This window comes from Pelobates fuscus, chromosome 3, assembly GCF_036172605.1.
Source record: "Pelobates fuscus isolate aPelFus1 chromosome 3, aPelFus1.pri, whole genome shotgun sequence".
In the NCBI taxonomy this organism is placed as follows: Eukaryota; Metazoa; Chordata; class Amphibia; order Anura; family Pelobatidae; genus Pelobates; species Pelobates fuscus.
Genome location: NC_086319.1, coordinates 75,383,643 through 75,409,864, shown reverse-complemented (window position 1 = coordinate 75,409,864; position 26,222 = coordinate 75,383,643). Strand labels below are relative to the sequence as shown.

Here is a 26,222-nt window from a genome sequence, read left to right as displayed (position 1 = left end):
TTTCTTTTTTACTGCAGACTCGGTCCCTGCTGAGTGTATTTGAGGAAGATGCTGGAACACTGACTGATTACACAAACCAGTTACTCCAGACCATGCAACGGGTCTACGGGGCACAGGTAAGCTTTTACCCCAGCAAGATATTTAGCTGAATGCAGTATCTGCTCCATTCACTCCATATACACTCAATAATGGATCCATAGTATTATCAGCGTAAAACCCCACTATATTCCACTGTTCATTCTGTAATGTGTTAACACGATCCCTCAGAACTTCCTTTCTGGTTTGTTTGATGTGGCATATTTCCCAAGTGACCCTCTTTAGGACTGAGAGTCCCTCTTTGGTTCACAGATCCCTCTGTCCTTGCTTTTCTACCACAGTATCTTACTAGAAACTTAATACATTTTTTATATTAAAAGGTGTCTGGGATCCACAGCAGTATTATGACTAACCAGTCTTTCTAAAGCACCTGGTAATGGGTATTTATCAATTAGTTTGTGAAAGTCAAATACTCTCAACCCCCATCACATGCTACAATTGCATAAATAGTTAACCATAAATGACAAGATTCCATGAAACCATTGCCCTCGTTTCTAGGTTGTGCCCTCTAAATCAGACTTCCCATTTACATCTGTTTTTCGTCAGCTCATTGTCGCCATGAAGACAAAGATCATGAAAACTGGTTAGCACAGTAGCAGAAAGTTAGTTTTTATTTTTTTATTTTTTTGGCTTAGTTTGTGTTTTTATATTTTATTTTTTTACATTGGTAATTTTAAATTAAATCTTATTAGATTATGTTTCAGCTTAGGGGGTATTAAACATTTTTTGGGGGGTTTTCTTGCTTTTTTTTTTTTTTTTTTTTTTTTAAATATAAAAACAACAAATCCCTGGCTAGCATAAAACTTCCATAAATAATACATCATGAAAGGATTTAAAAATGAAGTCCGTGTCCATCTGAATGAACGCACATTAATTACAACTGAAATTTAGAACCTTTTCAGAACTTTTAGATAATTGAGTAAAAAGGATAACTCTATTATCTCTGTTCCAGGAAACCATACAATTTTACACAAAATAACCCCAAAGCATATCTAAAATTATAGAGGAACCAACACCACAAATGGATGAATAGCCCTGATCTGAGCGCCCAAGTTGTCCAAATAGAACTGGATCGCCATTCGGGTTAAGTTCTGACCAGGAGGAGGTAGCCCAAAATAGTTCCACAAGAAAAGGGGCAGCGGCCTGTCTAGTTTTGGGGATTACTGTGCGAACACCGCCGAACGCGCCCCCTGTTCGGTAGTTCCTTTCTTCCGAACGCCATTCTCCTAACTTATCTGGGAGAGGAACGGGAAGCGGTAAAAGCTTCTCCAGAGTTCGCGGGATCGCATAGCCATCCAAGAGTTCTTGACACTTGACGACCATGTACAGCTGCGTGGGTTTGGGAGACCAAATGGCTGCCATTCACTTTGGCACGTGTGTTCGGTTATGTGAATGGCGGCTACCCAGGGAAAGAACTTGAACTAACTGTTCCTTTTGAAGTTAACAAGCCATTGGTGGTCAGCGTTCGACAGGTTTAAAAGATCTTTCATTTGGCTCATGAATAGGGGTTTATGGAGAGGTTCGCGAAACTTGGGCAACCAAAGAGGATAGTATAAGGGGCGCCACAGCCTAGATAACTAAAATAAAACACTGGTCGAATAGGACAGATTTCTCCTCAACTATTTTTACATAAGTGGTGGATATTAGACTGAAAAGAGGTGATCACCAGATATAAATGTCAGTTCACTTGTTCTCAGTCTCCAGCACAGGTAAGAAGTGTGACCCATATGGAAGAGGGGGATGGGATTACGTATAAGTGTTTTTTGTTTTAAAACTGTGTTCGTAGAATAGAAATCATCATAATATTGAAGATTTCAGCAGTTGTTTTAATAGTAGCCATAGTGTATTTAGTTTTTATTATCATGATCATAAAAATGATTCACTTTGCTATTTCGCATCACCATATTAAACGAGTTCTCTAGATTTACAGTTTGTTCCCCACCCTATCTTCTTTTAAATTGTTTTTTTATTTTTTTCTCTAAAGAATGAAATGTGTTTGGCGACACAGCAGCTCTCCAGCCAACTCCTTGCCTATGAAAAACAGGTAACTGTGCATTCCACACCATGATTCATTCATTACTTCTAGATCTAGGATGTCGCTTGTTACTTGAAAGTGGGAGTTTTATTACAGAATCCTTTTATATTTATTTTCAAAGAACACCTGTGCGTTGCTTATTCAACTCTGCTCCTAACGGTAGACAAAACGTTCAAGACTAGAAATCTAGCTACATTTTAAAATCCCTGACCTTTTTATTATCCATTTAGTCTTTCTGTCTTCGCATTGTGTAAAGAATCACTTTACGTTTGCTAGGAAACCATATCCCAAATGTGTGATCAGACCCTAATTATTTTCTGGCAACCAATTCAGTGGCCAGCACTTCGTTAGTTGTGGATAGATTAAGATGCATGATTCTCCTGATGTCGGAGTCAAAACTGTTAGATTTGTTTATTTTGAGAGATTGTGTTATTTATTTTGTAGCTTATTGGTATAGCTTCTCTTTTGTTGTATAATTAAAAACAAAACAAACCCTAAAGTAAATTTCAAAAGAATAATTATTTTAGCTTCTTTATTTCTCCTTGTTTTTAATGCAATATGCGAAGTGGTTATAGTCCCAGGAGTGCCTTGACTCCCCCCATTGCAAGCCATTTTGGAATGGTTTAACTTGTTAACTGGAGTCCTCAGAGTACATATCCATGCCTCCACTACCTTGGCCAGGGACCTGGAAGCTAAGTCAGGCAGTACAGAGCATAGCTCGTTTGCTATGAGCGATCAGATGGTGTTCTTAGAAGACTGTGCTATGCCTGCAGTACAGAGCATGTCTCAGGAGAGCTTACGGTAGCTACTATGGAGGAGCTTAAGGTTTTATGGCTGAGGTAGGGGAGGCACCACCCGGCAAACCCCAGGTAAGCAGTCAAACCGTCATACAATATTTAACACCTCACAGTGGGTGGCACCTTGGCACTCTTGGCACCATAACAACTTGCACAGTGGTGGTTATGGTGCTTGGTGTGTTCCTTTACTTTAAAAGCAAAACCTGCAAAGTGACAGTGCTGCTTTAACATGTATAGTGTTGCTAAGGTGTGAATAGAATTCAGAATACTCTGTAAGACTCTAACCCCGCTTTCTCAATATTCTGATTTGTAGAACTTTGCATTGGGAAAAGGCGATGAAGAAGTGATCTCTACTCTACAATATTTTGCAAATGTGATTGATGAGGTTGGTACATTAATGCATTTGACCTGGGTTTATCTCTACAGATTTACAATTGTGAATAAAAATACAAATGTTGTCGTGGGCTTTCATCGTACCACGGTTTGTTTTCAGTGATTTTGTAAAAACGCACAAATGGGCTTTTCAGTAAAGTGACTTGTCAGGAATTCATAGTTTATATTGTGGTTGAGTTTTATTTCTTGTTTGTTTTCTTGCTTGCTTGAGCATTTACTGGAAATATCATAACCACTACAACCGATGGTAGGGGTTATAATACTCCCTTGCCCAGTTCTCAGGTTTGCCCTCTTATCTGGGTCTCTACCAGGGTGCAAGTCTCCTGGAAAAGCCGGGTGATGAGCTGCAGAAGCTGGAACCCTAGCCAGTAGCCATTCACTTGCGAAGCATGTCAGCTGACCTCTCTCAGCCACAGAACAGCACACTGCGCAAAAACATTTGCACAGAATTGACATTATCCAGGTCAAAACTCGATGAACTCGATGACGCTGTTGGAGGTGGAGTTACACCTCTGGCAGCCAATGGATTAAAGTTGGTATACAGGCACTGTGACCACTTCAAATGACTGAAGTGGTCATGATGCTTGGAGTAACCCATTAACATTTATTTGCCTTCTAGAACTTTTTTACAGGATGCTGATAAAATACCAATTATGGCCTCCATTTAAAATAATTTATAAATGATTGATTTAATTTTTCTTTAAAGTTACAGCAGGAGTGATACTTTTGACCTACTGCTAGCATATCATTTGACATGCTACACATGTTAAGTCTGGTTTTGGGCTGAGGTTTTAAAGGGACACTATAAGTAAAAAAAAAAAAATTGCTTAATGGGGTGGTTTTGGTGTATAGATAATGCTGCAGTCTAACTGGTCACATTTATGAGTTAATTCATGTGATTTATGCATCCTTGCGTGTGACCTACAGTCTCCCTACACACTTCTTGTAAAGAGATCTAATTTTTAAACTTAATTTGTTACACCATGTGTTTTGCTCTTATAACTTGCTAGACTCTGCAGGAGCTTGCTGTGTGATTTTAAAACTCAAGTTACAGAGCAGGGGATAAAAACTTCTACATTAAATACACTGTGATCTGATTGCAGCTTCTGAGAAACTGCCATCATTTTGTTGTAGGGTTGAGACTCTCTGGTGGCTGTCAGACAGCCACTCTAGGTGCTTCCTACTTGCTAGGTGGCTTTTGGTCGCCTGATGCTGGACGTCCTTGCACTGTGCAATGGGACCTCCAGCATCAGAGAAAGTCCCATAGGAAAGCATAGATTCAATACTTTCCTATGGGGAAGGCCTAATGCGATTGCAGTTCTTGCCGAGCATGCGAATTAGGCCCCCCACCCTGGTGTTGGAGGAGGCGGAGCGCCGACCTAACTCCCGAGGCATAAATACAGCTCCATTTGTTCGACCAAAATACTTTGTTGGCTGTTTTACAGATCATGTTGTTTGATATGAATATAATGGCCGTTCTGACCTTCTCTTGCAGCTCAATGTCCTTCACACAGAACTTGCAAAACAGCTTGCTGACACTATGGTATTGCCTCTAATACAGTTCCGTGAAAAAGACCTGACCGGTAAGGAGGTGTATACCGTTAAATGTACTTTAATTCTGTTAAATTAGAAAATGTTACTCACTCAACAGGGGAAAAAGAAACAAATAATTTAGTAGATAGAGCGCCAATGAAAAAATGCAAGCATATTCTCCTATAATGTTATCATTTGTGGTCTATATCTACCAAAAAAAACTCCAATCTGACTGCTTCCTTTTATCTCCCCAGCCTTTGATTCGCTAGTAGTTCTGTCACTGATTTACAACATGGCCATTTTTGTTGCGCATTTATCCGTTACCAAGAGCCACATTTTAAGTGATGCCATGGGGCACAGTAGAGTCTTGTGTTTATGTTCAATTTATTACAATTATTATTTCAATTTGTGGTACATCGCTCCCTACCATTTAAAATAAATATTTCATTTATTAATTCTTGATCAACTTTGTGTTTAAGTGGTCCCAATATTAATTCATAGTATATTTAAAATGTAATAAGGAATGTAATCTAGTATGGTGAATGCCATTCTAAGAGGACAAAGTATATCAATTTTTTTTTTTTTTATATTTTTTTTTTTCTCCAAACAAATGGGTCATAGACATAGCACCAGTAATGTTTGTCAGAGTGAAGTTATGTGAATTATTATTTTATTTTGTTTGTTTATTTTTGCCTTACTGTGTCAATTTTTGTTTTGCAGAAGTAAGCACATTAAAAGATCTTTTTCTCCTTGCTAGCAATGGTATGTTTACTTCATATACAAAATAATCCATTCACTGATCCATCTCCACTAAGCAATTTTGAAGAGCTTTACGTGTGTGTTTTTTTTCTTTTTTTTTTTTTTTTTCTTTTCTTTAAATATAATTGCATTGACTGTTTATACCTGTGAATCCTAATTTCTGAGCTGGGAACCAAAACTGTGACCCGATTGCTCTTTTTAGAGGATTGCCATTGGCCATTCCAAAGAAAATCTCGGTTTGTGAATTTCCATAATACATTTGGTTCTTTGTTGGACAATGGGAAGACTCTAAATGTTTATCTGCTGAAATAATTCTAAAAGCCCCGTAGTTGATTTAACTATTAGATATCAGTTGGTCAAGTTAAAATTGCATACATAATTTTTCTCCCATTCCGATCAGTTTATACTTTGCTTTTTTTTTTTCTTTTTCTTCTAGAACATGATTTGTCTATGGCAAAGCACAGCAGGCTACCAAAAAAGAGAGAAAATGAAAAGGCAAGTCCTTGGACCTATAAAATGACTTTTACTGGAATGGTCCCAATTAATCCTGACCACTTCAGCTCTCACAGCTGTACAGGTGTTTTGGATCTAAAAGTCCCTACTTTCTGGATGAGCAGATGTGTGTTCTTCTAACATTGTTTTATTTAAAGTTACTCTAGAGTTCATTTGAACTGATACGGCAGTGAGGGCTTGTTTTGGCACCCTAGATGTTTTGTGATATTTTTTTAGGCCAGCAGAACACTGGGGAAATTACCTTTACAAATGGCTGTGGTGCCAGGGTTTGTCTCTAGTGCTATTGGTGATCTGTTCAGCAAATCCTGTATTTTCCTTCTCTAAACATTAGACCAAATCTGGAAGCCACTACCAGTAATGGGCATTTATGAGTAGGATTTTACTAGTCTCTCTAATTTTTCTTTGACTTTTGAGTTTATATTCGCTCAGTAAAAGGAATCTAGAATAACCTGAATTGCTGTTGATTTTAACGTTGAATGACTCGGAAAATTTCCTTCGTGTCTTTTTCATTGAACATTGGAAAGTGTCGTTTTTTTTTTTTTTTTTGTAATTTTATTTATTTAATTAAAAATGTCATAAATTTGACAGAATAAATCTAATATTTGACCAAATTGCCTCCATGTGGGTAGAACCGTTCAAGCCATTTTTTTACATGTTCTAACTCTTCCATTCCAGTTGAAGGCTGAGATTGCGAAAGAGGTGGCCAGTGCGAGGCGCAAACAGCATCTATCATCCCTCCAGTACTACAGTGCCTTAAACGCTCTTCAATACCGAAAGAGGACGGCAATGCTTGATCCTATCCTTGGATACACTCAAGGACAGGTACAGCTTTACTCCATTATTCTATGATGAGAATTTACTGCTTTAAATTAACTCTGTTTGGAGGAAAACATTGAAACAAAATCTATATTTGGTATATCTGTAATATCTGCAGCACGTGCTCGATTTATTTTATTATTGGGACATTAAGGGCTTAGAGTTGCTTTCTACGATTATCATTTGTTACTGTGCTGTTGTCGTTGCATTGACATTAAAACAGGCTCTGCACATTCACATTAAATGTCATTCATTCCTTAATACTGTGACTTTTTTTAAAGGTGTCCAGTACTGTACGATATAATACAGTGCTATATTTCACTGTTAGCCGTGTGAAATATTTGTATTTTTTGGGGTAGGTGGATAAAGTTTACTTTTTGTGCTTTTAACGTTTACATTTCTTATTTTTCCTCTAGATTACATTTTTAAAGAAAGGATCTGAAATGTTTTCTAGAAAAATGGATGGTTTCCTATCCTCCGTATCCAGTATGATTCAACGGTACAGTAAGCACATTCTGGGTTTTTCGGGTGGGGGTGTTTTTTTGTTTTGTTTTTGTTTTAAAAAAAAAAGTTATTATTTTTTTTCTCCGTTGCCATAGGCGTGCGCAGCCTATTGCATTAGGGTGTGCACCCTCAAGCACAAGCACACGCGGCGTGTGTGTGTGTATATGTATATATATATATATATATATATATATATATATATATATATATATACACACACACAAAGCTGTGTGAGGGTGCTGTTAGTGTGATGTGTGTGTGCTGGTAGTGTACTATGTGGGTGAGGGTGTTTGTGTGTGTGTGCGTGCTTGTGAGGGTGCTGTGAATGTGCTGTGTGTGTGTGCACTTGTGAGGGTGCTGTAAATGTACTGTGTGTCAGGGTGCTGTTTGTGTGTGAGGGTACTGGTAGTGTTTTGTGTGTGTGTTTGTTAGGGTCCTGTTTGTGCTGTCTGTGTGTCTGTGGGTGCTGTGTGTCTGTGGGTGTGCTGTGTGTCTGTGGGTGTGCTGTGTATGTCTGTGGGTGTGCTGTGTATGTCTGTGGGTGCTGTGTATGTGTGTATGTCTGTGGGTGATTGTGGGGGTACATTACTAAATATCCCCCCTCCCTTCTTACTTTATGTGGGGAGGGGGATTCTTATTCCTTGTCCCTGGTGGTCCAGTGGAGGTGGAGGCAGAGCAGTTATCCCCCCTCCCTTCTTACCTTATGCCTGGGAGGGGGGATCCTGCTGCTGCTGCCATCCCTGGTGGTCCAGAGGAGAGTGAACTCGAGATCTGAGCGTTGCCGCGGCAACGCTCAGATCTCGCGAGAGGAACCCGGCGGAGCTGCAGGCAATAGCTCCCCGGGTCCTCTCCTGCCTCCCTCACTGCCTGTGAGCCGGTGAGGGGAGGCTGAGAGCAGAGCCGGCGCTCGGATAGCGCCGGCTCTGCATGAGCCGGCAGGGGAGATCCTGAGATCTCCCCTGCCGGTCTCAATGCATAGGCGTGCCGCGGGGATTAGGGTGTGCCCAGGCACACCCGGCACACCCCGTGCGCACGCCTATGTCCGTTGCAGTATATCTAAATCCAGCTAGCATGGCTTCCGTACAAGTTTCTCTTCCTGATTGGCCAGCCCACCTTGATACTTCCTTCCAATACGCATACTAGCTTAATTTCACTGCCTCTGTTTTGTTTGCTAAGATTTACCTACTGACTCTACCTTCTAGATCAGATGCAGATTGGAACTACATTTCCCATGATACTCATGTGGGATTATTATTCTCCATACGCTGAACTAAGCTGCTAATGTATTGTAGTCATACCAGTCTTAAAGGGACACTAGTCACCGAGACAACTTTAGCTTAATGAAGCAATTTGTGTGTATAGATCATGCCTCTGAAGTCTCACTGTTCAATTCCCTGCCATTTAGAAGTTAAATCACTACTGTTTCGGTTTATGCAGCCCTGGTCACACCTCCCCTGGCTGTGACTCATGCATCCTGCATGGGAAAAAAAACTATTCACTTTCAATCAGTAGCTTGATTTATCTCCTGCTCTCTCAATTGATCTTTTTTATTGGAGGCTACATACTGGAGCCTGCTGCTTGGTCTAGAAAGCTAATCATAGAGCAGTAGACAATAATTCTAAATTAAACTGTATTCCCGATAAAGTGTAAACATTAGATGACCATTTACAGGAAGTATTCAGTTAGGCTGTTTAAGTCACATGCGGGAAGATGTGGCTGGGTCTATATAAACAAAGTGATTTAACGAACTCCTAAATGGCAAAAAATTGAGCAGTGAGACTGCAAGGGCATGTTCTATAAACCAAAACTGCTTTATTAGGCTAAAGTTGTTTTAGCGACTATTGTGTCCCTTTAATAATCGTATGCTATTTGTTGAGTCCTTTCTTGCCTGCAGCATACAAATCTGATATATTTATGTAATCTATTTGTAATGCATATATAATAATAATGGTGTTTTTATTTAGTTTGTTTTAGTAATGAAAGACTTTATTTGTTTTGTAGGATACAAAAGGAGCTGGATACAGAAGCTGAAGACATGAGACTCACCCAGCAGGAGTTGCTGTCGGGGAGCGATTTACTATATACCCCGGACTATGACGTGGCCAGTCCTGTTATTAACAGAAACCTTATACAGAAGGCTGGCTATCTCAACATGAGAGTGTGAGCACAATGCATGTATCTTAGCAGCCCAGATATTTGTGCTCTACATAATTCCTAATGGCTATCTTAAACATCTGGGCTGCCTAGTCATTACTGCTCATACAGTGTATACTTACAGGACATAAGCTGATTTTTCATTATTTTCTTTTTTCTTCAATTTGACAATTTTTATTGATGGTCAGGTTACAGCATGCTTATGTCATATCTGGGCTCAGCAAATATTGACATGGGTTATTACATTCATCATCAATGTGCATAGTCAAAGTACAGTTAAAATAAAAATTCGAAATCCAGAATCAAGACCCAATGTGTATAGGTTTTCAGTCATATCCTATTCGAGGCATGTTTGGGAGCCAATAGTTGTGGAATACTAGAAGAAGCCCTTGATGTCCCGTGTGTATCGTGACATAGTTTTCCGTGCGTGTAAGCTGTTGGGCCCCAGGTATATGTTGTGCGTTTCGTAACTTCCGTGAGTTCGGAGTTTCATCCCTATGTGGTGAAGTAGCTCCCTTATGTAATTACTGGGCCTTGATACCCCTCTATCCTTGTTTGCTCTTTTGAACTTGGTTGTACATCCCATGTGTCATCCCTCTATCTATGGTCTTCGTTAGTCTTTGCGATCCCTTTGCCACAGGGATGATCCTCCCTAGCTGTCCCTCGCATCAGATTTTCACTTGGGTGATAAAAACCAAAGGAGGTAGAAAGAACAAAGTATAACTATGTACAAGGATTAAGCCGATCTTTTAAGTATCATTATTGTTTTCACAGCCATAATCTATAACATTGCTCTCCTTTATAATGTGAGTCGAGACAGTCTTAAAGTGGAATTGCCACTTGTCTGGAAGTTACAATTCTTGCCCTTACCCCAATATATTCTATTGAAGCTGGGGTAAGCAGAGCTGTGGAGACAAGTATAACATTTGCTTCCATGAGCAGCACCTCTGTGTTCCGGGCGATATCATTGGCCTATGATGCTCCAGGCACGCTCAGATGGCTGTACCAGGATGTCCAGTGATACCATGATGATTTAACAAGCTTATTTGCTTAGGGGTGAATTTTAAATTTACTAGAAAAATCTTATAAGTCAGCAGTGCTTTCACTTTGGCTGTATTGGCCTTTAAATTGACATTTTCTTGAAATTTTCCCTTTAGTGAATAACTCTGTAAAATAAATAAGAAAAACATTAGAAATAATATGGCACAAATCGTAGCTTTTAGTTTGTTGCTGGGTTGTGCAAAAAGATGTGACATTTCCACCTTAAATCAACACACTAACCTATGCTTTACATTTTGCCATGCTCTAGAAAAATCAACACGTTTCCTATGCATCCTCTGTTAAATAAACCAGTTTTTATAAAATAAAAAAAAATTGTATTGAATTTAGTAGATTTTTTTTTTTTTTTTTTTTTCATGCATTTAATATAAATTTTCCTGTGCTCCTCTGTAGTAAAACTGGACTGGTGACCACATCCTGGGAGAGATTGTACTTCTTCACTCAAGGTGGGAACCTGATGTGTCAACATCGAGGGGAAGTAGCCGGGGGCCTGATTCAGGACTTGGACAATTGCTCCGTCATGGCCGTAGACTGTGAAGACAGACGGTATTGTTTCCAAATCACTGCTCCGAACGGCAAATCGTAAGTGCTGTAGGTGTTGGGTTTCCTGATAGCTGATAATGTACATTTGGGCAATACATTCTGGCCTCTGTTTGCTTTACAGTTTGTTTGATATGTCTGACAGATGTTCTGAGTGTATGTATCAGTACACGTGTTGACTTTTTGGGGAGTGTTATTTGCACTTATTCTTGCTGCTTTGCCATACGGTGACTGTTCACCACCTTATGAGTCACAGAGCTTGGATTCTGTTCCATACTAAAAAAAAAAAATCTAGCATCCAGGTGAATTTTACCACTTTAAAAAAATAAATAAATTATATTTAAGTTAATAAATATAAATACATATCTATAACTCTCTCTCTCTTCATGGGTGCATTTATATAAAATGGTCCCAAAGTGTTATGTAATGGTGAAGCATGCATTCTAGTACCCAGTTGCCTTTCCTCCATAACAAGTAGTCAATCCATTTGAGAACAGTTTGACTTTTTACCTGGGTCCGTCGGGTAATGCTCCCCGCCACTCTGCAGCCTTCACACTTCTTTCAGTTGATTATTCTCACCAAGACCTGCACCGCCTGGCTAAGCACAGATCTGAGCTCATCCAACTGGAATAGGGACCTGTTCTAAAATGGTTTGACTACTTTCATTTTGGGGTGAAGATGTTGCCAAGATTGGTGAAAGTTGCACTCCTGGAAAGTATCTTCTATTTGTGGTGCTGTCGTTAAATCAGCCCCTCTTTCTTCACTGATCTGTCAGGAGTTGCACCACCTCCTCGGCTCTTTTACTGGGATATCTGTATCGGGAGTAGCCAAACTAATGGCTGCCGATTTCTGCTCTCCCCAAGACTTCCACTAGTTTCTGGAACATTGAAAACCTCACTCCATATACAAAAGGACATTTGAAAACCTGTTTAAAATAATGGGAATGTTATGTAATTATATTCACCACCCCCAGAGCTTGCAAACTAGATTTTCCTTCCAAATTTCAAGACCTTATGTATAAGTGAGACTTGCACAATATAGTGGTGTCAGCAGATGGGTCAAGCTTGGGGTGACGGGAGATCACGAATTGTTGTCCAATATTTTAGCTAGTTTAAAACAGGGGGGACGGGGTGGCACCCAAAGGCTCCTTGATCCATAACTACATCGCACTGCAGTGGTTATGGTGCTCAGATTGACAAGCTTTATATTAGGTTCTTGACAAGACTACTTGCTCTGCACACTATATATTTTTTTTTTTCTGATTTATGACTAGCCCAGGAAAAATCAATGCTATTATTTACTCTGAATTTGTCCTTTGATCTTTGTTTTGATCATTAGTGCAAGGTCTGGATTCTCCTCTCTATAGAGATATTTAGATGTATAAATCTAGATATTTTGCACTTATTCTGTATCAAGATTATGTCAACTTAGAGCTAGAAAATCTTTTGAAGGATGGTTTGTCCCATTCTTTAACCCCTTAAGGACCAAACTTCTGGAATAAAAGGGAATCATGACGTGTCAGACATGTTATGTGTCCTTAAGGGGTTAATAAAGTAGCGTTTTTTTTTTTTTTTTTGGTTTTAGTGCATCATTATTACTAGTACCATAATTTACATATAATTTTTTTTTTTTTTTTTGTAGGAGTCTTATTCTCCAGGCTGAAGGAAAACGGGAATATGAAGAGGTAATTGTATGACCTGCTGATATTGCAGTTGTGCAAGGAAGGGGTGTCCAAAGGCACATATCTGGTAGTTGTAGTGCAATAACTCCCATGATGTTTTACCCGCCTTAAAAGACACTCTCACCCCCAATACAGAGGGAATAAAACAACAGTATATCAATTCAAAATGTTATGGTCTTCCATAAGAATTACAGTGATCAATAAATAAAATTGTTAAAGGGTATTTGCCTTCCACTGTCTGCAATGACAAACCATTTATTAAACCAAACATAAAGTCCTTTCATGTCATTTTCAGTGGATTTCTACTATCAACAATATTTCCAGACAGATCTATTTAACAGATAATCCAGAGGTATTGGTTCTAACCTATCCTGTTTTCATTTGTGTTCCTGAGCCCTGATCCAGATGTTTAAGGTTTCGATTTGATTCTAATTTCTACTAGGCTGTGGCCATCAAATTAAACCAGACTGCAATGGAGGCTGTCACCCCCATCACCAGCTTTGAAAGGAGATCTGAAAGTTCACAGCCCAGGTAGCTACCTCTACATGTCACTTTCCCAAAGTGCCAAATAACTTGATCAAGTTATGTCATTTAAGGATTCATTAAACCATAAATATCATTATTCATTAAACAAGGAGTTGTAGTAACTTGGTAATTGACTTACAAAGTTAGGGTCAAAAATAGACCAGATGAAGAGGGGAAAACATACCTGAAAATGTTTACTCTATTGGGTAGACCAGGGGTAGGCAACCTACGGCACTAGTGCCATGCACGGCACTCGAGGTGCCTTTGCACGGCACTCAAGGGTACAAGAGACAAACAGGCTCTGGCCTGTCAGGAGTCCCAGTGAAACTTAAGATATCTGCTAATATGAAAAGGTGGTGAAGGACAATCCTCCATTTATGCATTGCAGCACGTAGAGGAAGTGATCTCAGATCACTTCCTCCCAGCACTTGTGAATAGGAATCCACACTGTAGTAGAGCAGCCCACAACCTCCTGTCCTTGAGCTGTACCTGGCCAGCCTGGTATCCACTAAAACCCAGGGAAGCCTCAGAGCTGCAGAATAACCCTCCCCTCATACAAATAATACAAACACACACACAACACCACCAACAATCCACATACATGCACACAACCCCACATGCAGCCTCTCACATGCAATACCCCAAACAGCCCCACACATACACACACTACCAAATACACAATGTGATATATCCATCCACACACAATTCCACAAGCAGCCCCCATACACAGCCCAAATTCATAGGTATTATACATGATACCACAAACTATTAATGAACATATACAATATAATAGCTCATATACGCACAAATACAATGATACAAAGCAAATATGCAGTACAAATAACACAAGCAGAATATGGCAACATACACACCTCAATTTAAAGAAATAGGACCGGCACGCTACGGGACATCACAATCATATTTCGGCACAGTGCTGCTAAAAGGTTGCCTACCCCTGGAGTAGACCATTGATCCTGAGAGCTTCTTTCTCATAGGGAAACATTGGTTTTATGTAAGGTTCAGACATGAGGCTCAATGTATGTATTTTTTTATTTTTTTTTCCTCCAATAAAGAGTCTGTGGACCTCTTTTAATCTCTAGATTTTATACATGGATTGTTTACACTTGTTTAAAACTTCTTGTTTATTTAACGTATACTATATAAGAAATAAATTCTGACATTGCACGTCGATAAAATAATGAATTAACGGTGGTGGGAAAGATTTCGTGAAAAATAGTATGGGGTGTAAGGTACAGATGATGATGTCAATGTTCGCGATTTGTGGGGGGCGGTCAATGGCAATAGAAGGTAAGGAAACTGTATCTAGAAGCAGAGTAAATCTTTTAAAGTGTGTAATCCCACCAGATTCGCTGCATTGTATATATCAAGGTTAATAAAGCGTATCTTCTACATGAACTGAATGGTCATTATTCTGATGACCCATGTGTTTGGGAGAGAATTTCCAGAAGTTGAACGTTGCTGTTATTGTTTATTTCAAGTCATGTCTCCAGTGAAACTATAAAGCCTGTGGTACAAAATGAGAGCCATCGCCAGCCAGCTGAAGAACCTGTACATGAAACTGAGCCCGAACAGTTAATAGCCCCTGGAACACCCATTCAGTTTGACATCGTTTTGCCGGCCTCGGAGTTCCAGGACCAGAACCGAAGCAGCAGGTAACCTAGCTTCCACATCTCTGGTTGTTTGCAGAGACGGATTGATGGCGAAGTGTCACTGAAATCCACTACATTGTGAATTTTTAGTTTCTTCAAGAAGCTAAAATGAGTGATGCATTATATAAATAATACATATTGTATAAAGGGAAGTGTACTATGGAAGGGAAACTCAATATTTCAAAGAGTTGTATGATATCAGTTTCCTTAGTTAAAATGATGTAAAGTAAACCTCAATTAAGTTGTACGTAACTGGAGCACAGAATATTCGAGCACAAAATCCTAAAACAAATCTATATTACGTATAGTGAAATAGATATGGGTGTGGGGACCCCTTACACCACAAAAAATCACGAATATTACATGCAATAGGTGGAGTATATGTCTCTTGTTTCTATAAAGAAAAACAATATAACATAGTATAGTACTGTTTACATGGTTAGAAATGTCTGATACAAATGGTATTACTCACAAACCTAGAGCCAAATCTTAGCATATGGCTCGCATGGGCAGCGCAGTGAGACTCCTAACAGGATGTCCCCATCCTTCCTCTGGCTGATCCTTGTTAGATCTGTGAGATGCTAGAAAAATAATGAATCCAGAGATTACCTCGTAGATTATTTTTTTTTTTATTGAATTCAAATTAAAAATCATAAAGTGCAATAAAGAGGAACTCGATGGTGGATTAAATCCAATAGTTTAATCACAATCTAGTGCTTGTAGATCCGATCTGCGTTTCGCCCTATGGTGGGGGCTTCCTCAGTCGGCACCATAGGGCGAAATGCCTATTGGTTCTACAAGAGAACTTGACAAGCACTAGATTTTGAGCAGACTTTCAACAGATTTGGCTGTTAATAACCAAGCACTACTTAGTAGATCTATCCCCTATGTATTGTAATAATTGTGTGTGTATATGTATATATGTGTGTACACTTTTTTTTTTTTTTTTTTTAATATTGGTGGTCTGTCTAAAAACTGCTTGCATAGGCTTCAGACAATATATCTGCAGCTTTTGCAAGCCCTCCCCTTCTAACTCCGTCCACATTTTCTGCTGCTGTCCAATCAGACTTTCCAATGCAGCCCGATGAGAAGTCTTTGCAAGGCAGGTGCTCTGGGCTGCCTCTAGACCAGTGGTTCCCAACCCAGTCCTCAAATACCCCGTAAAAGTCCAGGATTTAGGGATTAATCCGTTGTCTACTTGAGGACTGGGTTGGGAACCACTGCTCTAGACCGTAAAACAAAGGGGACGTATCAATGTTAATTTATAAAATTGAAAATGAGCAATGAAACACTTTTTTTCCCACACACAACCTACATTTTAGTCAGTTGAATGATTTAAGTGTCCTTTAAGAACCTTTGTTTAATGATCTTTATCCATATTATAAGCTGGTAGGGGGTCATTGCAGATAAAATCAACACTTTTTTTTTTCTGTCTGCGGTCATGGGGAGTTGGCACGCATGATGCATACGGACTTGCTTGATTTTCTTTTCTTTTTTTTTTTTATAAAAAGACGCACAAATCCTTTTGGAGAATCTGAAGATAAAACTGACAATTCTGACGAAGGTAATGTTACTGTATTGACTGTGGTGCTGATTACATTAGTGTATTATTTACACTGCACACAATGTTACTGCTACACATTCTTACTTAAGGACACAACTTCTGGAATAAAAGGGAATCCTGACGGAATATTTCCGTCATGTGTCCTTTTAATTGATCTATGTCTGTAGTCTCCGTACACAAGCAAAGTTTGTATGCAAATCATTGCTTCCAACTCTGTATCTCTGAGCAGTATAGCTCAAAATGAATAAAGGTGAAAGTTGGCTGCAGTGGGGGAGAGCAACATTTTTCCTGGTTTGATTCTTATTTTGCCAAGTGTTACCAATGATTTTTTTTTCTGTGTGCTTGCTGTAAAATCATTGGGTGATCTAAAATCCAAATTTTTTATTTTTTTTATTTTTTATTAGCCATGAATTTGTTCCTAACTCTGTCAAACCTTAGTTTAATTAGAATTCTCATTTCTTTGAAAGAGATTTGTAAGTTTGTTTTAAAAGAACACTATAGTCACCTAAATTACTTTAGCTAAATAAAGCAGTTTTAGTTTATAGATCATTCCCCTGCAATTTCACTGCTCAATTCACTGTCATTTAGGAGTTAAATCACTTTGTTTCTGTTTATGCAGCCCTAGCCACACCTCCCCTGGCTATGATTGGCAGAGCCTGCATGAAAAAAAAAAACTGGATGTAATTTACCTTAAATAATTGTATCTCAATCTCTAAATTGAATTTTTTTTTTTTTTTTAATTCTTTATTTTTCTTGTGCATATTAAAGAACGTATAGTTTGTCTTACAGTGCCACAACAGCAACTGCAGGCTTGTTATGAACATTGACTTGTTATGGCATGTGATTGGCTAGCACATTTTTATAGCATTTATCATGAGAAACAAACGATTACGAACTGTTCTATAACGTAAAGGGTTAAGCATTGGCAGGAGCTTTTTCGTATACGAACTGTAGGATAAGGATCGTTGGGTACATATATAATTTTTACACATCAGAGAGTAAAGTGTTGGTCAGTTGCTATTGCGGATTCTACTAATTATCCCAAAGTAGGCGGCCAGAGGTGCCTGCTTAATTTTATATGACCTAAACATATTAGCTCATCTCGATGTTATAGCATTCCCTGGTACTAGCTAGTCGTCCGAGTATGCCCTTTTCGCCTTGCTCTCAGGTTAGCATAACGGCACGCTCAGATCAAGCATAATCATGCAGAAACGATTTTAGTTTTAAGTAAGCAAGCTAGCTGGGCTTCCCTCTGCTTTAAACAGTATATCGCTATTGACTTGCTTGGTGTCTAATTCCTACGTGTGTGTTGGTGGCTGCGTGAAGCTACCGTGGTTGCACTCTAAGAATACGTGGATTAAACATGCATGAGACACTGTAAGTATATATAGCAGGTCGAGCAGAGAGAAGAGAAATGCATAAATTAGCGGCATAATAGAAAAACATAAAAACTTAAAAATAGGTCACATAAAAGAGGGTCCGTTTTAAATAGGCTTGTTGGCGTGTATCTAGGGTGTAAGAGATCCAGAGGATATACAACCGACCTGACCCTGTCATATGTTGCTATCGTAAATCAGTCCACTGTTGGCCCCTGGAAGCAGGCCTCTTGAGAAGCCCGATGTGCATGGCTGGCTCTGTGGAGCTGGGGTATTCTGATGACATTGCTCGCGCTTGCAGGTACAGTTCCCTCTCAGATGCCTTGTCGGTGAGGTTAGAAGGCAGGTATACTTCGAGGCAGTGTCGGCATTAGCCTGATATTCTGGAACATATGCATTACAGCTGACAGTCGACTGCCTCAGAGAAGGTTCTGTGCTGCATGTTGCTCATTGCTTGAAGTCTTGACAAGCCGCCATCCTAGGTGAGTGTAGCATATTTCGGCCAGGGTGGCACGTGTTGCGGGCAGAGGGTCCGGTGGTTCTCTTGGTCCCTTCCACTCTCCAGCCGGTGTTCACTGTGTGCTCGTTTCGCCCTTCGTGTAGGTCAGCGTTGTGGTTGTGAGTTGCCGGAGCGTTTGGTTAGGTGCTCTGAGCCGCCGCCATTTTCGCTTGTGGGACCTGGGTGTACAGCGCCCTGTAGTCGGCTCTTCATTCAGCTCGGTAGTCCCAGTGGGGACCGGGATGACCCCCCCGGTCCAGAAGGGGGGGGGGATACAGGACCGGCAAGCCCCCAATCCTCCAGCGCATGGCAGTGTGGTGGGGAGACAGGGCAGCGGCCGTCCACCCCGCTCCCCCCCAGGTGGGCCGCAGCCTCCGAAGCCTCGTGTTCCCCGTGTAGGGTCCGAGGCTCCCGATCTCAGGGTCCGCTACCTCTCCCACCGCTGTGTGGGTATTTTCAGGCTCCGTTCGGGTATGATAATCCGCTTATTGTGGCCTAAAGGCCCGGTTCCTCCGGAGCCCCTCCGCCATGCGACCGGTCAGCATGGCGGTCCGGCCCCGCCCCCCCCTAAATTGAACTTTAATCACATACAGGAGGCTCTTGCAGGGTCTAGCAAGCTATTAACATAGCAGGGGATAAGAAAATCTTAATTAAACAGAACTTGCAATAAAAGCCTAAATAGGGCTCTCTTTACAGGAAGTATTTATGGAAGGCTGTGCAAGTCACATGCAGGGAGGTGTGACTAGGGTTCATAAACAAAGGGATTTAACTCCTAAATGGCAGAGGATTGAGCAGTGAGGCTGCAGGGGCATGTTCTATACACCAAAACTGCTTCATTAACCCCTTAACGCCGTTACGACGTTCTATGCCGTCACGCTTTAAGTGGGCTTTAAAGCCGTTGTGATGGCATAGAACGCCGTAACTGCTTTGAGCCCTGGAGCGCCCGGTATACTTACCTTACCGGCGCTCCGCTTCGGGAGGACTGCCTCACAGCCCAGGCAGCCTCCCCACGGCAAATCAGGCCCCCGGGGGCCATGTGATCGCTCTCAAAGAGCGATCACATGGCCCCCTATAGCTGGCTGTGGATCTGCCAGCAGGGGGACTGTCTAAAATATCAGACAGTCCCCTGCTGGTGGGATCTGTAAAAAAAAAAAAAAAAAAATATTAAACATGTTCAAAAATAAAATATATTTATATATAATATATGTATATTATATATATTTGTCATACATAGTGTATTTTAATACTAATATAAGTACATATATTAGTATTAAAATACACTTAGAATGACGTTACATATATATAATATACATATATTATATATATTATATGTATAATTACAATAATAAATAAAATTAATAAATAAAATATTGAAACAAAATTTAATATAAATTATATATACATATGTAATTTCATTCTAACTGTATTTTGTTATTTATATATATATGTAACAAAATACACTTAGAACGACATTCTATATATATCTATCTATATATAAAATGCAAATAACCGCAAATATATATAGATATAGATATAGATATATATAGATATAGATAAATAAATATAATTACATTAGTATACACGTAGAATTTAAATACCTATAAATGCATATATATATATATATATATATATATATATATATTAAAATTCTACGTGTATATTTAAGTAATCTTTTAACATAATTAGGTGATTTGATTGACATACCTGACAACACAGGGAGAAAGTGCTGAGAATTTAATTTGCAAGCACTATATTTGACCCTGTAACTCTCAAAGACAACATAAAACTTGTACATGGGGTGGTACTGTTTTACTCTGGAGACTTCGCTGAACTCAAATATTAGTGTTTCAAATTGGTAAATTGTATTACAACGATGATATTTTAAGTAAAAGTGAAGTTTTTTGCATTTTTTACAAATGGCACTTTTATGGACTATATTATTATTGTTGTAATATGTTTTACTGTTTTTTTTCCTTTTTCATATTCTTTATTTTTGTTGTGCTCAAGACGATACATACTCGTGCACTGCCCCAACAGCGGTGGCACAAGAATAAACATACAACGTATAACAAAATAGGGCATTAGATAATTCTGCACATTTTTTGTAATGGTAGGATTTGATGATGCATACAGTTGATATCCTATGCGCTTGATGATAAAACATTCTTGGCAATGCATGCACTAGCTATTGAATATGCTTAGCAACCATTACTCGTGATATTGATTATGCTGGACAACAAATACGTGTGGTAGTGATAGTAAATATGCTTGGCCACAGATACGCGTGGGAATGAAGTTGCGTAGTGGCACATAAGCGTAGGGTTGAGTATGCTTGGCACCATTTACGCGTCTATATTAAATATGCTTGATGACAGCTGTTCTAGATAGTGAATGTGTTCGGTAATATATACGCATGAAGTGCTAGGTTATCACCTAGAAAGAAAACAATAACAAAGGCAAAAGTTCCCTAGGAATTAAAGTAAAACATTATAACATAACTTAAGAGCATGTAAAAGACTCTCGCTGTATACCTGTCTAGCATATGAACATGGCAGTCCGATCTTGGCTCTATTTTAAAGGTAAATTTGTGATTCGCTTAACGTAAACTGCACATAAAGCAAACATAATTGTGATGTACAAGGTTTAAACAGGTGAGTGTCATTCTAGGCTAGTTTGTCTAGTTTCTTGATGCTTTAGCTGTAACTGGCTCTGACATTGGCATTTAAATGGTTAGTACTATGTTTTAGGGAATGTATGTTAAAACCACTATGGAAGCGGGGCACAATACACGTTTGTGGGACACGAGTATATGATAAGAAAAAGGAACAGATGAATCGCTGGGTAGTCAGGCTTGTCAGTATGAAATCAGTAGGTGACAGGCTATCTGGGAACATGTCTAGTGGGCGTAATCAGGCGTTATCAGGTTGGAAAAAGAATATTTTAAGAAGTGCAAAACCAAATAGAAATGAAAAAACAATGCAGAGCACTTAAGAGTTCAATGTTGTCCGTTAGGATAGGCCAAGGCAGCGGTGCCATCTGTGTTCATCCAATGCCTTGTCTATGTGGTGATCGGAGGTCGCCTGGTAGTGGGTAAGTATCATTCGTGTGGGCTGTACAGCCGTCATCTCGTAGTGGGGAGCTGCCGGCATTCTAGTGGTCTTGTTAATTACAGTTCCAGGGATGGGTGAGTTGCAACAGTGAGCGCTGATCAATGGTGGTATTCGGGGTTAAATATGACATCCTCGCGTAACTTGCGGTGTGGCCCCAGTCGTTGGGAGCATAAAACACAGTTCAGGTAGGTTGTGATAGGCTGTGTAATGACTGTCTCGACTGCAGCTTGGGTTTGGTATGCTGGAAGTTCCGTGTGCCTATGCCTGCCTTCGGGACCGGTGAGCCGTGCGGCCGCCTGTCGCAGGTCAGTTCAGGTGGTGATGGTAGCGTATGGGTCTGGTGTGAGGCCTTGTGGGACAAATGGGACAGTCCTGGTTGGGTCCCATCTGTGTCGCGGGGAAACTTGGCTCGTCTGGCTTTGTGGTTTGAGGGAGTCCATCGTTAGGCCTAGAGATTGTAAGAGTGGGACCGCGTCACTCGGTTCTCGTATCTGGTGTAAGTCAGTACCTTGTTGGACCGTTAGGGTGTGGGATGGCCGCCAGCGGTAGCTAAGGCCTCTTTGACGGATGAGAGTGGTCAGTGGCTGGAGGGATCTTCTCCAGGCCAGGGTGCCGTTGGAGAGGTCCGCGTAGAAGCTCAGAGCCCTGCCATCAAACTGCAGGGGCGTTTTGCCCCTTAGGGCGTCCAGTAGCGCCTTTTTGTCAATGCTGCTCCGGAAAACAAGTATGGTGTCTCTGGTGGACCCGGCAGGCGCCTTAGGTGACTTGGGGACCCTGAATATGTTTTCTGGGTGGATGTTCTCTGCCTGTGCCGGCGGCAATATCGTTTTGAGCAAGCGGTTGATGACCTGTGGAAGGTCTGCCTCCGCTGTATTCTCTGGGAGCCCCCTTAGCTTCAGATTGTTACGCCGTCTGGCGTCTTCGTTCTCGGCCATGCGGTGTTCTTGAGAGCGTTGCTGTAGTTGGAGCTCCAGGACAGTGCTTTTGAGTTCTTTAATGTCCTCAGTATTTGTGTCGGTGAGGGTCTCCACTGTAGTTAGGCGGCTTGTTGCTCCCTTTAGGTCCCCCCTCAGCGCTGTGATCTCCTTGTGTATATTGTCGTGGTGATCCGCCAGCATCTGCCTGAGAATTGCCACTGTTACCGGTGCGGAGTCCTGAGTGGCGTTAGACGGTGGTGAGGGTCGTCCAGCTGTGTGGGTTGGTATATATTCCTCCCCTGAGAGGTCGTCGGAGAAGTCCGAACAACCTCAGTGGAGCGCCGCCATGTTGGCTTCGTTTGCGCCACGGGCCTGCCGCCACATGTCTCCGATGGTGAGTCCTGGGTTGTTTTTCCCCGGGTTTTTTTTGGTGGTTTTGCGACCCATCTTGTTACGATGCGGGCCTGGGGCAGTTGCCGTGGTTCTGTAGCCGTTTAGGTGGGTTTTTGTCCGTTTTTGTTCGCTTGGGCCTCGGAGCTCCAGAAGAGTGCGACCGCTTGTTTCGGCTGGGAAGCTCCGCCCCATGTTTTACTGTTTTAAAACACTAATTTGTGTTTAGTGAAGTCTCCCGAGAATAACAGTACCCCCCATGTACAGGTTTCATGGTGTTTTGGAAAGTTAGAGAGTCACATATAAGGCTTGCATTTCATTTTTTTGACCAGATTGGTTATGTTGCCTTTGAGAGCGTATGGTAGCCCAGGAATGAGAATTACCCCCATGATGGCATACCATTTGCAAAAGTAGACAACCCAAGGTATTGCAAGTGGGGTATGTCCAGTTTTTCTTAGTAGCCACTTAGTCACAAACACTGGCCAAATATTTGTTTTTTGCTTTTTTAACACAAAAACAAATATGAACGCTAACTTTGGACAGTGTTTGTGACTAAGTGGCTACTAAAAAAGACTAAACATACCCCACTTTCAATACCTTTGGTTGTCTACTTTTTCAAATGGTCTTTTTCTTGTGATGTTCAATTATGTCTCATATTTGGTCTTTACTGGATGAATCCAGAATTCTTTCTGTTATGTGCAGTGGTGTGTTATGATTGGAGTTAATTACTAATGCTTGGTCAGAAATTCATGGTGATGGTCAAACTTCAGTTCACTCTAGAAAAAACAAAAAATATCCCGGCTAGGTTTTCAGTTTCTTATGTTTTAAAGTTCAGCATTAAAGTAGATGAGCCTTGTGTACAAGAAGTAAAGGTGACATCAGAATAACTTCTCACTGGTGGTATTGTTGGTCTTTTCCCCTTTTCCAGGTTTACATTTGCAACAGATGTTTGTAGTCCGTTTCTTGGGTTCAATGGCCATAAATTCCGACCAAAGCAAGAAGGTTATATTTGAGGCCATGAGACAGGTGTTGGCTGCACGAGCCATTCATAATATATTCCGCATGACAGAATCTCATCTGATGGTAACCAGTAATAACATCAGGTGTGTTGTCAACTTCCTTTAGACACTTCTTCTGACACGGTATGGTGAAAAAACTGTTCTCATTTAACCTGTTCAGTGGTTCTTGTGTATTATGTGCAAGGGAAAAAATAAAATATTGAGCCGAAAAAACATTTATTTGCCCATTGCCTAACATGAAATGTTTGACCCAATCCTTCTAATTATTGCATGTCTGTATCTTTCCATAATGTGAGCTTTAAAATAAACCTATCAGGGATTTAGACACTACATGCCCAATTTTAGTATTTTTTTTATTTTTTAAGATTTTATTTCTTTTTAAGGCAAAATTTGAGCTGAAATAGCAAAGCAGATAGCAGAGGTGCATGCTCTTTCCAAATCTTCTGTTGCTGCCTAAATTTTTGCAATTTGGTTTTCCTCTAACTGCAATCCGGTGTTTACAGGAACACTTTAGGGTCAAGAACACAAACCTGTATTCCTGACCGTATAGTGTTACAAACACTACGTGGCCCCTGGCTCCCCCTGATCAGCCTCCTTGGCTGACATCATAAGAAGTGATAAGTGATAGGAAAGCATTGGATTGGCTGAGATTGTCAATTCTGATCTCTGCCTAGGAAGCTGGCCAGGGGCGAAGCCAAATGCCACCATGGCCAATCTCCTCAGATGCACTAAATCAATGCATCTCTGAGTAAAGGTTCAGTGTCCCCATGCAGAGGGTGAAGACACTGAATGAGTGTGCAGCACTGCTCCAGGAAGCACCTCTAGTAGCCATCTGTGGAGTGGTCACTGGAGGTGTCCCTAGGCTGTAATGTAAACACTGCCTTTTCTCTGAAAATAGTGTTTACTGCAAAAAGCCTGCAGAGATTGACTATACTCACCACAACAAATACAAAAAGTTGTAGTTATTCTGGTGACTATAGTGTCCCTTTAATGAGAAAATCCCATTATACTTTATAGCAATACAAAATGCACTTCGAACATTTTTTTAGATCGTATTGCCATTTTGGTGGCATGTCACATAAGTGGACAGTAAGTACCAGACATGTCGATTTTAATGTTCTTTATTTGCAGTCTTGTATATGGCTACTATGGACAGATAATTTTACTTTGTCCAATCATCTGTCTCTTTTTAAATGTTTACGATTAAATTTTTACTATTTTATTGCAGATTAATAGATCCACAAACGCAAGTCACACGAATCAGTGTAAGTTCTATTTAGTTTTGTACGTAATAGATTTGTACAACCGGTCTGTCCATGCAGAGATTAAGGGTAAATTTTGTTAAATTGTGACCTAAAACACACACAAAAAAAAACAATAGTTAAAAAATGACAGATGTTGAGTATCTACAATTTCAACTTGGCAACGCTGGTTTTCAAATCCCAACAATAAATTTTTACTGAATAAAACCATTGGCTGTGTTGATGTTGAGATACCAAATGTTATCCACTTGTAAAAATCTAGATTTAACAAGCTCAATATTTTAGGTTAACCCCTTAAGGACAGACGACGGATATATTCCGTCATGATTCCCTTTTAATCCAGAAGTTGTCATTAAGGGGTTAAAATACCTGTTGAAGTGTTTAGCAATATGTCTGCTCTGCAATTTAAATACTGATAAGACCTATTCCACAATGTATACCAAATTTGTTATTGAGCACCTGTGCCAGTGTTTTTTTTTTTTTTGTTTTTTTTTTATTTATTTTTACCTGACTACAATGTGGTGATGGGCAACCGCTGGACACCAGATAATTTGTCAAACCATTGTAAAGCTATTTGAATACTACTACCATCTGGGAAGGTGCCGAGCACTCCTGCACCATAAACACTATAATTTGTGTTTTATACATGTTTTAAAAAAAATTGATACAATACTTTTTGATAACCTTTTTGGCATTGCTGGATCACCACAGAAGGACTCTATACTCACAAAAACAAATACCCAAGTCCCGTTCAGAAAACGTTATTGGTTGGACACTTTGTCAATGATCCCACTCGAATAGAAGTATTCAAAGACGGAAAGACCTATAGAGTCCAGAGGTGCACATGCCTAAACAAGCAGATAGTAAATGGTTGCTGCTGCAAGTACTCACAACTTTAAATTTTCTGCAGTTTCTTTTAAATGCAATGAAATTGTCACGTATGTGTTGTGTAAACACGTACAAAATGACTTATGTTGCAGTGTATGGAATTCAGCCTCAACCATGTCTAC

At 40.1% G+C, this 26,222-nt stretch overlaps 1 protein-coding gene across 1 annotated transcript in view; it reads left to right on the top strand.

Annotated features, from left to right (window-relative positions):
• APPL2 (adaptor protein, phosphotyrosine interacting with PH domain and leucine zipper 2) overlaps positions 1–26,222 on the top strand; it is a 42,093-nt gene that overhangs the window by 8,798 nt on the left and 7,073 nt on the right. The window contains exons 2-18 of the mRNA XM_063447225.1: positions 18–116; positions 2,081–2,140; positions 3,242–3,313; positions 4,817–4,904; positions 5,575–5,616; positions 6,050–6,108; positions 6,802–6,948; positions 7,359–7,441; positions 9,448–9,606; positions 11,053–11,241; positions 12,841–12,883; positions 13,176–13,232; positions 13,323–13,411; positions 14,905–15,078; positions 16,587–16,639; positions 23,860–24,034; positions 25,179–25,215. Of these exons, the coding sequence (XP_063303295.1) occupies positions 18–116; positions 2,081–2,140; positions 3,242–3,313; positions 4,817–4,904; positions 5,575–5,616; positions 6,050–6,108; positions 6,802–6,948; positions 7,359–7,441; positions 9,448–9,606; positions 11,053–11,241; positions 12,841–12,883; positions 13,176–13,232; positions 13,323–13,411; positions 14,905–15,078; positions 16,587–16,639; positions 23,860–24,034; positions 25,179–25,215 (1,626 nt within the window). The remainder of the gene's footprint in view (positions 1–17; positions 117–2,080; positions 2,141–3,241; positions 3,314–4,816; positions 4,905–5,574; positions 5,617–6,049; positions 6,109–6,801; positions 6,949–7,358; positions 7,442–9,447; positions 9,607–11,052; positions 11,242–12,840; positions 12,884–13,175; positions 13,233–13,322; positions 13,412–14,904; positions 15,079–16,586; positions 16,640–23,859; positions 24,035–25,178; positions 25,216–26,222) is intronic.